The 16,066-nt window shown below is 36.8% G+C and overlaps 1 protein-coding gene across 1 annotated transcript; it reads left to right on the forward strand.

Annotated features, from left to right (window-relative positions):
• Positions 1-31: 31 nt before the first annotated feature.
• Usp15-31 (Ubiquitin specific protease 15/31) lies at positions 32-15,975 on the forward strand. The gene is made up of 7 exons (XM_088041619.1): positions 32-872; positions 9,111-9,320; positions 9,368-9,689; positions 13,952-14,073; positions 14,121-14,548; positions 14,598-15,420; positions 15,468-15,975. The coding sequence occupies exons 1-7, from the start codon at positions 135-137 to the stop codon at positions 15,516-15,518; spliced, it is 2,694 nt and encodes an 897-aa protein (XP_087897745.1). The 5' UTR covers positions 32-134; the 3' UTR covers positions 15,519-15,975.
• Positions 15,976-16,066: the final 91 nt, after the last annotated feature.

Below are 16,066 nucleotides of genomic sequence, written 5' to 3' on the forward strand. Positions count from 1 at the left end.
TTTTCTGATTGGTGGACGCGCCTTCGAAAATTTTGACAAATGGCTGCCAATTGTCAAACGCAGTATCGCGCCTGTTGTGTTGTGAGTGGTTGTGTCCCTCAAAAACGCTGACGAAATGTCGAAATAATGTGATTATGAGCGAACCTCCGTCATCGCTAGTGATAAAATCGAATTCAGCAGGCGACTTACTGGGAAATAACGCGATGACACTGATTCCAGAATCACCCGTTCAACAATCTGTCGAACTGTCGAAATTAAAACGAACCTTTACTCTCCCTCGAAACCCTTTCAACTCCACCAGGATGTCCAAACGTCGGATCAAATCAAAGGAGAATGAAGCGGAAACTGAGGGGAAGAAAGTCTTCCGACGGCCTTCCTTCCGCAAGTTCATCAACAAGATTGCGCAGCATATTGGCGGCGTCCCTGTTATCAACAACGATTCGCGCGTGCCGCCGATGGGGTTGCAGACGTGGGGGCCAGAGGACACGCCGGGAGTTACGGGGCTGAAGAACCACGGGAATACGTGTTTTATAAACGCGGTTTTGCAGTGTATTTCGCATACTGACGTGTTGGCGGAGTATTTCGTCTTGGATAGGTATAAAGTGGACCTCTCCAGGAGGAACAAACTCAATTCGAAGAAGTTCGGGACCAAAGGGGAGATCACGGAGCAGTTGGCGCTACTCCTGAAGGCTCTGTGGGCTTGCCAGTATAGCCCAGAGTTGAGCACCAGCTTCAAACAAGTTGTTGAACGACACGGATCGCAATATAAAGGCAACCAACAACACGACGCCTTGGAATTCCTGCAGTGGCTCCTGGACAAAGTGCACGAGGACCTCAACACCGCTTCCAAGAAGAAGTACAAGCTGATTAAGGTGAGGCTTTCACTTTTAGGCCAGGTCGTGGGACGTGACCCATTGATCTTGATTTCAGCTCCTTTTTTACAGTTTAACAAACGCTCTAGTGCGGTTATGGCTTTGACTTTTTAAATCGTTTACAGCCACCTTACCGCAAACTCCCATAAACATAATAACGCTCAAATGGTTGGGTCTCATCTAATAAATATTTTTTCCCCAGCTGGTCAGTCTTACAAACCAACTCCTTACATTTCGAGGTGATTTTGTTACTCAACTGACCCAAACTTACTCAAATTGATGATAAACGCAATTATATTAATTTTGGATACTAAAGAAAAAAATTCGTGGATTGGAACATTTGGAAATTCGTAGAGTTTATAAGTCTTGACTGTCTTATTAATAGTACCAATTTAGAAAAATTTTAACCAAAAAGGAGTATATTTAGAAATTTTTATTTGGACAACTGAAAATGTCATTTTTTTCAACACTGTAATTTCGTTATTTCTAGTGCGACAGGAACGAAATTTATGCATGTTGTTTCTTGTTTGTTTTAGTAATATCACTAATTTGCAAAAATTTTAATCAAAAAGTCGATTTTTTACAAATTTTCGTTTTAAGACCAAAAAAATGCCACCTATTTTTTTTTAATCCTGTAATTTCTTTATTTTTTATGCGATTTTAACGAAATTTGTGGAAATTTTCACTCTCGACTGCCTTATTAAGAGCGTCAATTTAGAAAAATTTAGACCGAAAAAGAGAATTTTTAGAAATTTTGATTTCGAGGAGCGAAGAAAAATTTTTGTTTTTTAACCCAAAAAAATGTGGCCAAAAATTTTAAACGACCTGTAAGTTCTTTATTTTTAATGCCACTATAACCAAATTTGTGAAGTTTATAAGTCTTAACTGTCTTATTAAAAGTTTTAGAAAAAATTTAGACCAAAAAAGGAGAATATTTAGAAATTTTTATTTAGACAACAATGAAAATGTCAATTTTTTCAACACTGTAATTTCGTTATTTCTAGTGCGACAGGAACGAAATTTATGCATGTTGTTTCTTTTGTTTGTTTTAGTAATATCACTAATTTGCAAAAATTTAGATCAAAAAGTCGAATTTTTACAAATTTTCGTTTTAAGACCAAAAAAATGCCACCTATTTTTTTTTAATCCGGTAATTTCTTTATTTTTTATGCGATTTTAACGAAATTTGTGGAAATTTTTACTCTCGACTACCTTATTAAGAGCGTCAATTTAGAAAAATTTAGACCGAAAAAGAGAATTTTTAGAAATTTTGATTTCGAGGAGCGAAGAAAAATTTTTGTTTTTTAACCATAAAAAATGTGGCCAAAAATTTTAAACGACCTGTAAGTTCTTCATTTTTAATGCCACTATAACCAAATTTGTGAAGTTTATAAGTCTCGAATTTTTACAAATTTGCGTTTTAAGACCAAAAAAAATGCCACCAATTTTTTTTTAATCCTATAATTTCTTTATTTGTTAAGTGATTTTAACTAAATTTGTGGAGATTATCACTCTTGACTGTCTTATTTACAGTGCCGATTTACAAAAATTCAGAGCGAAAATTAGAGAATTTGTAGAAATTTTTATTTCGAGTAGCTAAAAAAAATTACAAAAAAAAACTTGAACGCGGTTTAATTTCCACATTTTTGGTGTCACAAGAACGAAATTTGTGGGCGTTATTTTTAAGGTTTAAGTCCATAAAAGTTGTTGAATTTTAGTTAATTTTAATATATCTTTGTTAGCCCTTATTTCTAATAGCGTATTATCTTTATTTTTGTAAAAACATTCTTAATTTTTTTTGAAAGTTTCTATTACTAAGTGGGACTTAGGTCCATATAATCTAATTTTTCTTAGAAGCATAAGGAACCTAGTGTAAAAATATGCCCAAAAAAATATTTTTGGATCAAAAATTACGACTATTACGCACGATTTGAAATAAATAGTCATCAATAACTCGCAATGCGCCTTTAAATTGCATATTTGAAAAGAGATTGAGAATATTTATTACGGTTCATTTCAAGCCAGATGAGACCCAACCACTTGAGGGTTATTATGATTATAGGGGTTTGCGGTAAGGTGGCTATAAACGGTTTAAAAAGTCAAAGCCATAACCGCACTAGAGCGTTTGATAAACTGTACGACGGTTAAATTTACAATAGCCTATGTATACTGACGCAGGATATAAATTATGTAGTCATAATTTTCCACGGCTTAACTTTCATTCTGTGAGCGAAATATGAAAGCTGATTAATTTATTTGATAGCCGAGGCTTTGGGCGACCTTGACCATAGACCTTCGCTTTTAGTTGGTTTATTTGCATCGAGTTATGAAATTGTGAAGTCAGGTAATAATTAGCGCGTTGATGATGGTCATGAAAACTATGCACTTAGCCCGAGGCAACTTGATTCTAGCTCAATTTGTTTTTTAATCTAGTTGCATCGAGATTATGAGTCGCTGTGTGTACAAATACACGTTTATCAGATATATTGTGATCATGAGTCACGCTGTTACTCGATCTAGTAAACTTTTTATGAATGATTCGTTCGTTTGTTTATCCGGCTCCAAGGACCATTCTTCTTGACGACTCTACTTTACTTTTTCTGTGACGCGAAAGTCGAGCCATAAATGTTCAACGTGAGGTAATATACTGCACGTTCATAAATCAAACTCGTGATACTAATTACCAACAAAAAAGTGTCCACTCATTGTCATTTCCACGTTTCTGTTTTATAAAATTATTATAATCTCGAAACGGTCGTATTGCGGATTGAATGAACTTCCGTTCAGTGGCATTCCTCCCCCAAAACACGCCAAACAACCACAACTGGGTCATCCTTGAATGACAGATTATTAGTTCACGACCGCAACCTACAAACGCGACGAGAATCGCAACAGACGGACATAATTAATCAAGCGGTTCCTCAAAACTTCCACGAAAACAAAGCGTGTTTACCAATTAGACCAACAATGATGATGGGTTCTAATTGGAAAAACAACCCAGAAAAAATCCGCAGGCTTCACGGACTTAAATTCGGTTTAATGGTGCTAATTCAATTACATGATTAGGCGGAAGTTGCGGCTGGTCGGAAGTTGTCGTTGGAATTTTTGACTGTAACAATTGTAAGAATTACGTAATGACCTCATCTCAATCGTACGGTAATTTTTGTCCCGATCCGGCTCCATGGACCAAATCGTAGAACTTCGCGGGCCTTCCCCGTTAAATAAATCACAATACCTCGCGTCAAATTCTCTTGTCTTCGGAATGCGAAGAATGCGACCGAATCGATTACATTAAAAGCAGCGGGTTATAAATAAATCGTCACCGAAGGGAACCCCACGACCGGAGAGATTCTCACAGGAAACGGACGAAAAAAATTACGCTCTTCGGCTCTGACCTACATGTGCTGTATCCCAGCGGCAAGGAAGTCACGTGTCTACGGCCAAGGACGCTTGCACGAGAATGAGGGCGAGGTCTCGACGGTGACGCGTTGGGAAGAATTAGTAATAGTTTGTCTAGAAAAATGGTCCATGGAGCCGGATGAAAAAAAAAAAAAGAATCTCGGTCGTGTATGTTTCACCTTGAATGAAAATCGTACAGATAACCTTGTAATAAATGCACACCACACGCATATGATAAAAGACTAAATTTACAATAACGTTATCAGCGTGGCGCTATCTTTGAAAAATTTCCTTCGCTGTTGAAATGTTCTCTTCACATTTCTGGTCTAGATATCCACTGACGCGTGACTTTTGAACCCGAAAATGGACCAATCACGTTTTAATAAGCATCGAAACAAAACGTCATCGTTATTTTTATCCTACTATTTTTACGAAAAACGGTAATCTCGCCACCAAATAAAGACGACAAAACAAAAATAGAAGCAAGGCTTGACAAGTTGGTATTCTTGCCAGGTACAAATTAGAAAGAGAAAGTCAACTGTTATTGATGTTCCCAGGTGTAAACAGTATGTAAATCGCCGGATTTGACACATTACACAATATTTGTTAAATTGTGACGCTGAAATAACATACAATGGTAATTGTTTAAGAGTGGCGTGGAAGCACAAACAAATCAAAGTTTTACACGTAATTTCGACGGGATTAATGGACGGAGTTATTAAAGACTGAAAACACATGACTCAGTGTAATCACGCTTTGTACATGGAAACGTAATTAGAATCAGTAAAAACATCGTTGGCTGTGACGAGTGAATCATTTCTTCTGGTTCTCAAGAAGATCGGTCCTTGGAGCCGGATTATACTCTCATAAACAAGCTTAGATCTATTTAATTACAGCCAACGAAACAAAAATTGTTCATTCTTTTGTTTTCTGTTTCGTTCGCTATGATGATGATGACTAAATCATTCTGTCTTGTTCTCAAGAAGATCGGTCCTTGGAGCCGGATCATACCTACATAAATAAACTTTAGATTTATTTATTGATAGCCAACAAAACACAAATTGTGACGAGTGAGTTATTTTTTGCGTGTTCTCAAGAAGATCGGTCCTTGGAGCCGGATTATACTCTCATAAATAAGCTTGGATCTTTTTAATTACAGCCAACGAAACAAAAATTGTTCATTCTTTTGTTTTCTGTTTCGTTCGCTATGATGATGATGACTAAATCATTCTGTCTTGTTCTCAAGAAGATCGGTCCTTGGAGCCGGATCATACCTACATAAATAAACTTTAGATTTATTTATTGATAGCCAACAAAACACAAATTGTGACGAGTGAGTTATTTTTTGCGTGTTCTCAAGAAGATCGGTCCTTGGAGCCGGATTATACTCTCATAAATAAGCTTGGATCTTTTTAATTACAGCCAACGAAACAAAAATTGTTCATTCTTTTGTTTTCTGTTTCGTTCGCTATGATGATGATGACTAAATCATTCTGTCTTGTTCTCAAGAAGATCGGTCCTTGGAGCCGGATCATACCTACATAAATAAACTTTAGATTTATTTATTGATAGCCAACAAAACACAAATTGTGACGAGTGAGTTATTTTTTGCGTGTTCTCAAGAAGATCGGTCCTTGGAGCCGGATTATACTCTCATAAATAAGCTTGGATCTTTTTAATTACAGCCAACGAAACAAAAATTGTTCATTCTTTTGTTTTCTGTTTCGTTCGCTATGATGATGATGACTAAATCATTCTGTCTTGTTCTCAAGAAGATCGGTCCTTGGAGCCGGATCATACCTACATAAATAAACTTTAGATTTATTTATTGATAGCCAACAAAACACAAATTGTGACGAGTGAGTTATTTTTTGCGTGTTCTCAAGAAGATCGGTCCTTGGAGCCGGATTATACTCTCATAAATAAGCTTGGATCTTTTTAATTACAGCCAACGAAACAAAAATTGTTCATTCTTTTGTTTTCTGTTTCGTTCGCTATGATAATGATGAGTAAATCATTCTGTCTTGTTCTCAAGAAGATCGGTCCTTAGAGCCGGATCATACCTACATAAATAAACTTTAGATTTATTTATTGATAGCCAACAAAACACAAATTGTGACGAGTGAGTTATTTTTTGCGTGTTCTCAAGAAGATCGGTCCTTGGAGCCGGATTATACTCTCATAAACAAGCTTAGATCTATTTAATTACAGCCAACGAAACAAAAATTGTTCATTCTTTTGTTTTATGTTTCGTTGGCTATGATGATGATGAGTAAATCATTCTGTCTTGTTCTTAAGAAGATCGGTCCTTAGAGCCGGATCATACCTACATAAATAAACTTTAGATTTATTTATTGATAGCCAACAAAACACAAATTGTGACGAGTGAGTCATTTTTTGCGTGTTTTCAAGAAGATCGGTCCTTGGAGCCGTATTATACTCTTTCATCAACTTAAGTTCCATTTAATTACCAGTCAACGAAACAAAAATTGTTCATTCTTTCATTTCCTGTTGATTTTATCACCGCCCATAAATTAAGTTTGTAATCAACAGTTGCACGAATTTCCCTTTCGTGAATTTAATAAACAAAAATTCCAGCCAACGCGGATGTTCACCTTTTTACAAAAAACTGGAGCGCCGCGATAATAAATAAACCACAAATTACGTAAAACGATCGATCACTCCCTCGAGTGTATATTTAAACCATAAAATCATGAAAAATTAAACACACCTTGAAGCGGCGCTTATCGTCTATAATTAGTCAAAATAGAGACAAATTTGCTAAAATTATGTTTTCACACTAAATCTGAGACTACCTGATTAGGGAAAACAACAAATGACTAATCAGAATAAACAAAACAATCATATCATTTCCGGCCACAACTGGGTCAAATCACATATTCATTACGCTCTATTAATTTTTACTATAACTTCAGAGGATCTGAAAAAAATTCACAGGCGCGTTACTGAAATCAATAGTAGATTAATAATGAAGGACACTCGATGTTACAATTTGAATTACCCACACGTACGTAAAATATAAAGGGCGTGGCATCACTTCCTTGGTGGTGGGGGGGAATTCATTATCCCCTATATAAACGCATCTCGCCGACAGTTGGGTTAGTTCAACTTCTTACTTAAGTTTCTTGTTGCTATCTTCACTGGTTTATCTGCTTTTATAGCCCTGACGTGCTAGACTTGACGCCGGTGATAAATCTCGGTACTGAGCAAACTGAGCTTGAGCAAATATTAAAATTTAGCCACTCTAATCTCACAGGCAACAGTAGACAATGACGCGCAAAATTTGTGGTCTCGAGCGAAAAATGCAATTTTTACGCCTAGAACATTGGTCTTTTGAGCCGGATCGACCCCAGAGTGTATGTATGTACGTTTGTTTTTTTTTTGTCCTTAAGAAGATCGGTCCTTGGAGCCGGATTATACCCAGATAAACAAGTTTTAGATCTATTTATTGATTAGCCAACAAAAGAGAAATTGTGACGAGTAAATTTTTTTTGCGCGTTCTTAAGAAGATTGGTCCTTGGAGCCGGATTATGCTCTCTCATCAACAATTGAGAATGACGCGTTAAATTTGTGGTCTCGAGCAAAAAATGCAATTTTCACGTCTAGAACATTGATCTTTCGAACCGGATCGACCCCAGAGTGTATGTATGTACGTTTGGTTTTTTTTTGTCCTTAAGAAGATCGGTCCTTGGAGCCGGATTATACCCAGATAAACAAGTTTTAGATCTATTTATTGATTAGCCAACAAAACAGAAATTGTGACGAGTAAATCTTTTTTGCGCGTTCTTAAGAAGATTGGTTCTTGGAGCCGGATTATGCTCTCTCATCAGCAATTGAGAATGACGCGTTAAATTTGTGGTCTCGAGCAAAAAATGCAATTTTCACGTCTAGAACATTGATCTTTCGAACCGGATCGACCCCAGAGTGTATGTATGTACGTTTGGTTTTTTTTTTGTCCTTAAGAAGATCGGTCCTTGGAGCCGGGTTATACCCAGATAAACAAGTTTTAGATCTATTTATTGATTAGCCAACAAAACAGAAATTGTGACGAGTAAATCTTTTTTGCGCGTTCTTAAGAAGATTGGTTCTTGGAGCCGGATTATGCTCTCTCATCAGCAATTGAGAATGACGCGCCAAATTTGTGGTCTCGAGCGAAAATGCAATTTTCACGTCTAGAACATTGGTCTTTCGAGCCGGATCGATCCCAGAGTGTATGTATGTACGTTTGGTTTTTTTTTTGTCCTTAAGAAGATCGGTCCTTGGAGCCGGATTATACCTAGATAAACAAGTTTTAGATCTATTTATTGATTAGTTAACAAAAGAGAAATTGTGACGAGTAAATCATTTTTGCGCGTTTTTAAGAAGATTGGTCCTTGTAGCCGGATTATGCTCTCTCATCAACAATTGAGAATGACGCGCCAAATTTGTGGTCTCGAGCGAAAAATTCAATTTTCACGTCTAGAACATTGGTCCGTCGAGCCGGATCGACTTCAGTGTGTATGTATGTACCTCTACGTTTGTTTGTTTTTTGTCCTCAAGAAGGTCGGCCTTTGGAGCCGGATTATACCCAGATAAACAAGTTTTAGATCTATTTATTGATTAGCCAACAAAACAGAAATTGTGACGAGTAAATCTTTTTTGCGCGTTCTTAAGAAGATCGGTCCTTGGAGCCGGATTATGCTCTCTCATCAGCAATTGAGAATGACGCGCCAAATTTGTGGTCTCGAGCGAAAATGCAATTTTCACGTCTAGAACATTGGTCCTTCGAGCCGGATCGACCCCAGAGTGTATGTATGTACGTTTGTGTTTTTTTTTCAGACTTCCGGCCGCCCCGACGAAGTCATCGCCGCCGAAACCCTCGAGAATTACAAACGATGCAACAACTCGTTCATTCAGGGCGTGTTCCAGGCCCAATATCGTTCCTCGTTGAGCTGCTCCCGTTGCCGCACCCAATCCAACACCTTCGACCCCTTTCAATGTATCTCCGTGCAATTACCCCAATTCAGCAAGCAATCGATCTACGTCACTGTAAGTAATTTCGGGAAGCAATTCGTTCTTTTATTTGTGGATTTTAGGTTCTGTACACGTCGCAGCAGCCGCGCCAGGTCCAAATTGGTTTGAGTATGCCCTCGGGTGCCACCGTTTCGGAACTGAGGGACATCCTCGAGTCCGACACGTCCATCGAACGTGCCAATATGCTCATTACTGAAATTGGAGAGACGGGATTTTTAAGGACTTTTACAGACACGCAATCGGTCAATATTATTAGTGAGATTGATCCGATTTATTGTATTGAAGTAGCACAACTCAAAGACGTCGAAGAAGACACGACGAGTGCTTACATTTTGTTGTGTTGGATCAATGTGGTGGAGGACGGCGAAGGATTCAAGAGATTTGGTAAGTTTCGTATTGTTTTTACCACAAAGAGAGAGCGGCTTAGTCATAAACTCGGCGACAATAGAAAGGTGGGGCTTAATTCTCCTATTCTTTGCGACGATGCTCACTTTTTTATTGCGATTTGTGGTCTCGAGCGAAAAATGCAATTTTCATGTCTAGAACATTGGTCCTTGGAGCCGGATTATACCCAGATAAACAAGTTTTAGATCTATTTATTGATTAGCCAACAAAACAGAAATTGTGACGAGTAAATCATTTTTGCGCGTTCTTAAGAATATTGGACTTTGGAGCCGGATTATGCTCTCTCATCAACAGTTGAGTTAGTTTAACTTTTTAGTTCAGTTTCTTGTTGCAATTTTCACTGGTTTATCTGCTTTTATAGCCCTGACGTGCTAGACTTGACGCCGGTGATAAAATCTCGGTACTGAGCAAACTGAGCTTGAGCAAATATTAAAATTTAGCTACTTTAATCTCACGGGTAACAGTAGAGAATGACGCGCCAAATTTGTGGTCTCTAGCGAAAAATGCAATTTTCATGTCTAGAACATTGGTCCTTCGAGCCGGATCGACCCCAGAAGTTTGGTCCTTGGAGCCGGATTATACCTAGATAAACAAGTTTTAGATCTATTTATTGATTAGCCAACAAAACAGAAATTGTGATGAGTAAATCAATAGAAAGGTGGGGCTTACTTCTCCTATTCTTTGCGACGATGCTCACTTTTTTATTGCGATTATCAAATTTTATCCTTGACAAATGGAACGACAGTGCTACCAACTAGTAAGCTGACCACATTCCAAACTTATTATCCCACATCGCCCGCGGCGGCGAAGATGAACCACATCTCCCAGATAATTAAACCAATTACAAGACAAATGAGACCCAAGAAAAATTCTCGTTACACGATAATTACTCCTAAGGTTATCACGTCAATTGTACTTTACGAAGCGACCTAGAATCAATCAATAAAACGGGTTATTATAAATCAACAATGGTGATATTTCGGTTGCATGTGATAATGTTAGATTAAAATTAAATATTGGCTTTTTAACACCATTACGTGGCAATTTAGAGACAATTTTACAGCGAGTGTCTACCTAATAAATAATTGTTATTTACCGTTTGTACTTGGACGCAAAGTGTTTATTGCTGCCAAGAGACATTAAATCGATAGAAGAAATAGGTGGTCGGTTAAACATAAATCTTTCTCTACGAAATTATTGTCATTAGACTTTGATCCGATTTTGGTGTATTCTGAGAAAAGAAAATTTTAAAATTTGCTCAGTTATTTTGTAATTTGGCGCTCTTAATAAACAGGTCAAAGGGAATATTTCTATAAATTAAAAATTATAAGAATTACAGGTTCTGTTTTCAATATTTTGGAAACATTTTGAATTGTTCTCAAAATAAACAGTTCTAAAATTCGTACATTTTGTGGAATATTTTTGAAATTTGCGACACAAATTTCCAAATTCCACTGTTAACCATTCAAAATTACATGAATTATTACAGGTTTTGGTATAAAAATCTTGGAACATTTTGGATTGCTCTCAAAATTAACAGTTTTAAAATGTGTTTATTTTGTCCAATATTTTTTAATTTGGCACACACTATACAGGTCAACGAGGTAAAATTCTCTAATTTTATTTCCACAATTCAAAAATTATTAGAATCACAGGTTTTGATATACAAATTTTGAAAATTTTAGATTGTTTTTTAAATATCAACAATAAAAATCGTTTATTCTGCCGAATAATATTGAAAATTCGAACACTTAATAAGTAGATCATATAACATCTTTAAATTGCACTGTTATACATTTAAAATTACAAGAATTACGTATTAAAATATTGAAAATTTTTGGTTTGGTTCAATTTTTTGAAATTTAACATTCAATCAACAGGCCAAAGAAAAGGAGATTTTCAAATTTCATTTCTACAAATCTAAAATTATTACTTTCAGATTTTGATATGAAAATCTGGAAAACTTTTGTTTTGTTCTCAAAATATTTTTTTTTTAATTTCGTATATTTAGTCCAATATTTAAAAAATTTTCTACATTCGGTAAACCGTCAAAGACAATAAGATCCCTAAATTTGATTTCCCCAGATCCAAATTTATTAGGTTTACAGGCTTTGATATAAAAATTGATATGAATATTTTATTTTTGGTATTTTAAATAAAAATTTCTAAAATTTGTCTTTTCTGTCTCATTTTTGAAATTTGGTATATTTATTAAACAAGTCAGATGAGATCTCCAAAATGAGAATAAGTTTTATTTTATCTCAAAATAAGAATTTCTAAAATTCTTCTGTTTTGTCGAACATTGTTGAAATTTGAGACATTTGATAAACAGGTCATTTAGAATTAAAACATCAAATGTCATTGTCATTTATCTATAATTACAAGAATTACAACTTTTGCTATAAAAATGTTGTAAATTCTTGCTTTGGTCTATTTTATACAAAGTCTTTTTGAAATTTGATTTTTGGAAAAGTTTGGACTATTCTCAAAATAAAAATTCCTAAAATGTCTATACAGTTCGTACAGTGAGAGATTGAATGACAGAAAAGTCACTAAATCTACGCGATAAAAAGTGTAGCATACGCGCGAAATTCAAAATAACAAAATAAGTCCACTTACTGTCAACCCTGTCAACCAGTTCGCATAGGAATTTAGTGTTTTTAGTGTATTCTGTAACATTATTTGCTGCCAACCTACATGTCAACTGTCAAAATCTTCCAATCTCTCACCGGATATACAAGGTGTTTATAAATGTTTCTAGCATCAAGGGTGGCTACGAAATGTCAAAGAAATTTGCCGCTCATTACAAATGTGGGTTTCGATTTTTCAACTGACATTTGCAGACGACCTCAAACATGAGGCAAAGTTAATTTTGAGAAATAAACTGTTCTAGTTGTGGTTTAAAACCAGAAAATTAAAAACTTGGACACAAAACTGTAACTGAAACATCATAAATGTAAGTTACATTATAAATAATTTTCAAGATACTTATATTCACTATGAAAAGAAAGGGGCAAAATAGTGCACGGCAGGAATTTCAGAGCCACCTTTGATGCTAGAAACATTTATAAACACCTTGTAGAATTAAATCATCAAATTTCATTGTCATATATCTAAAATTACAATTACAGCTTTTGCTATGAAAATGTTGTAAATTCTTGGTTTGGCCTGAAAACGAAACTTATTAAAATTCGTCTATTTTATTCAATATCTTTTTGACACTTGATTTTTGGAAACGTTTGGACTTTTCTCGAAATAAAAATTCCTAAAATGTCTACATATTTAGTTCAATTTAGTAATCAAGACAAAATCAAATACAATTTGATATAAAAATATCGGAAATTTTTGGTCTGTTTTAAATTAAGAATTAAGTTTCCTTGGTTGGCTTTGAAATTTTAAGTCATGTCTTTGATTGTAGCAACAGTCTTTTGTTTCTGTCAAGTAATGTCAAATTTATAATGAACAATTTTTTAAGGTGTTTATAAATGTTTCTAGCATCAGGGTTGGCTATGAAATGTTATAGAAATTTGCCGCTCATTACAAATGTGAGTTTCAATTTTTCAACTGACATTTGCAGTTAACCTCAAACATGGAGTAAAGTAAGTTTTGAGAAATAAACTGTGTTAGTTGTGGTTTAAAACCTGAAAATGAAAAACTTGGACACAAAATTGTAACTGAAACGTCATTGACGTAAGTAACATAAATAATTTTATATTATTTATATAATGAATATAAATTCACTATGAAAACAAAGCGGCAAAATAGCGGATGACAGGAATTCCAGAGCCACCTTTGATGCTAGAAACATTAAATTTATACAATTCAAGGCAGTTTTCATCTAATAACCTTAAAATTGGCAGCTGTCAAAGTGGCAATTAAGGCCACGCTGTGGGATTCTAAAGGCAACTGAGGAGGATGGATTTTTATTTAATTTCTCATTTGACAGTTTTCGATCAATAAGTCGACATACGTTCAAAATGCATGGCCTACCCAGAGTGGAAATTGAATGGATCTCACGCCGGCATTAGAATTTGAATATCACCAGTTGATAACCATGTCAAACTCAATTAATTTGAGGGTTTTAAAGAGACTCCAAGTCTGGTCGATAAATGCAATGTAAGAACTTTATAACACGAAATAAACTCACTTAACGACCGTACTAAAGCAAAGAGTTTTTTTCATGTCTTCTTACGATAGTCGCTAATTCCAGGTCAACTTACTAAAACTGTTTTTTATTGCAGGCAGCCCCTACACCATGCAAGTTTCTCGCGAGACCTCGTACGACGACCTCCAAAAACTGATTTTAAAAGAAATGGCCCCCATCTTGCACGACGATGTTCTAACCTCATCTCAAGCCAGAGGAGTAAGTCGATGACTATCATAACTCTTATAACTCACACTTTTCTCCAGGTGTTCAAAATCCGCATCTCTGACCCCGCCTGCAACGATAACGAGCCTCCGTGTTACCTGGAGCCGGACCTAGAACACCCTCTCTTCATGGAGGCGGTGGACCAGGCGCTGGCTCTGTGTAGCGAAGAAGGGGGCCCCGCGCACGTCAAGCTCGTCATGGAGTTTAGCACCAGTGCCAAAACCGCGATCATTGCGGACGATGGCGATGTGATCGAAGAACATTCTTCAGTTAAACAATTAAAAGCGCAGGCTTTACAAGGGGGCGCCCCGCTCACTTTGGAGGAGTGTTTGCGGGACTACACCGAGGCGGAGACTCTGACGGATGCGTGGAGGTGTCCGCATTGTCAGCAGTACCAACCTGTGGTCAAAACTTTGGATATGTGGTCGTTGCCGGATATTTTAGTAGTGCACTTCAAGAGGTTCAGACAGTGAGTACCCTCAAATCGCTTGGTTTGTTTTGTTAATTTTTCTTTGCAGACAAACTTTGCGTGGTTGCAACAGCGCCAAGTTGACCACCATGGTCGACTTCCCCGTCTACAACCTCGATATGACTCCGCATCTCGCCAATAAAGACAGTCCGACCATCAACCATGAAGACAACCAAGTCATCATGACCAACGGTTGGAGTCCTTTCAAAAGAACGCGGAAACCATCGAACACCAACGACAATCTGTACGATTTGTACGGGATTTGCTACCACCATGGTACTGATATTGAAACGGGGCATTACACCGCGGCCTGTAAAAACCCGTACGACAACCAGTGGTACCTATATGACGACGCTAAAGTCACCAACCTCAGTAAACAAACCGACGATATCAGCGCGGTTCTTGTCAACAACAGCGCGTACATCTTGTTCTACCAACGACGGAACGTTTATGGTTCTAGCTCCACTAGCAGTGCTGCGAGTACGAGTTCTGTGGGCTCGAGCACCGACCATTGGGTGTCGCGCATGCCCAAATTCGTCCCACCCAAAAACCTCAAATTAGAAAATAAGAAACAAAGCGAGGAGAAGACGGAAGAAGAAACGAAAATCAACGAGGAAGTGGCGTTGCGCAACTCGCAAAACACCCTCCATAACAGTAGCGCCAACGAAAGGAAATCGGAAAACGAAGCAGAGCCTGAAAAGAAGTTGTACACCACCAGCATTTACATAAACTCGTGTGGAGACGTAGAGAAGAAAGTCTCACAAGACGACATCAACGTCTCTCTGACTGAACCGGAAGTTAGGAAAGTTTACACAACGACAGCAGCTGTCCATAGATATTCTGATAATGTCTCTCGAACTCGTCTCAATTGGGTACGTTGGCGACACTGCTTGTCACTTTTTCTGACGGTGTGTTTCAGATGTCGCCACAACCGACCAGGAAACTCAACCAATCCCAACAGTCTGTTTGAGTGTTGCAAAGCTCACCTGTACATAATAAGCACTAAATAGTTGTAGTTTTTCAAGTTGCCTTTCAGCAATATTTTGTTGTTAAATGGGTTTGTCAATAGTTTTGTTTATAAGATATTTAAGAGATTTGTTTTATTTTTAATATTTTATTTCGAGTAAATATTTATTTCCATCGAACAGCGATAAAATTTCGTTCGATAATTTTCTTGTTAGTGAAATCTACTATTTATCCGTAGTCATTGACAATAATTTAGTTTTCCGTCTGGATGGCTTTGTTCTATGGTACTGGAGATTGTCAATACCCCAAAATTGAAAAAAATTGCTAGTCATAATCGTGAAATACCAACGTATTTCTATGTATTCTTAGATAAGGATGAAATAGTAGAGTTGGTACTGTAACATGTAACGTGCCTTAAATTGGAATAAAATTATTACCCTTTGTTTACATCACCCCGTTAATACTCGACTTTTCGTTCCACCTCTACAAACAACCACGCGTTTAATGTGTTGCCTACATCGCAGGCGCTTTCTGTCAAAAGCGCCCTCTACA

The sequence above is a fragment of the Gnatocerus cornutus genome, chromosome 7 (assembly GCF_029298725.1).
Source record: "Gnatocerus cornutus isolate USDA-ARS CGAHR chromosome 7, icGnaCorn1.1, whole genome shotgun sequence".
In the NCBI taxonomy this organism is placed as follows: domain Eukaryota; kingdom Metazoa; phylum Arthropoda; class Insecta; order Coleoptera; family Tenebrionidae; genus Gnatocerus; species Gnatocerus cornutus.

Excerpts from the sequence above, each read along its gene's own strand:
- Usp15-31 (XM_088041619.1), top strand. The coding sequence starts at position 135 with ATGAGCGAACCTCCGTCATCGCTAGTGATAAAATCGAATTCAGCAGGC. Across the intron at positions 9,321-9,367 it reads AGCAATCGATCTACGTCACT|GTTCTGTACACGTCGCAGCA; the intron begins GTAAGTAATTTC and ends TGTGGATTTTAG. Across the intron at positions 14,074-14,120 it reads CCTCATCTCAAGCCAGAGGA|GTGTTCAAAATCCGCATCTC; the intron begins GTAAGTCGATGA and ends ACTTTTCTCCAG.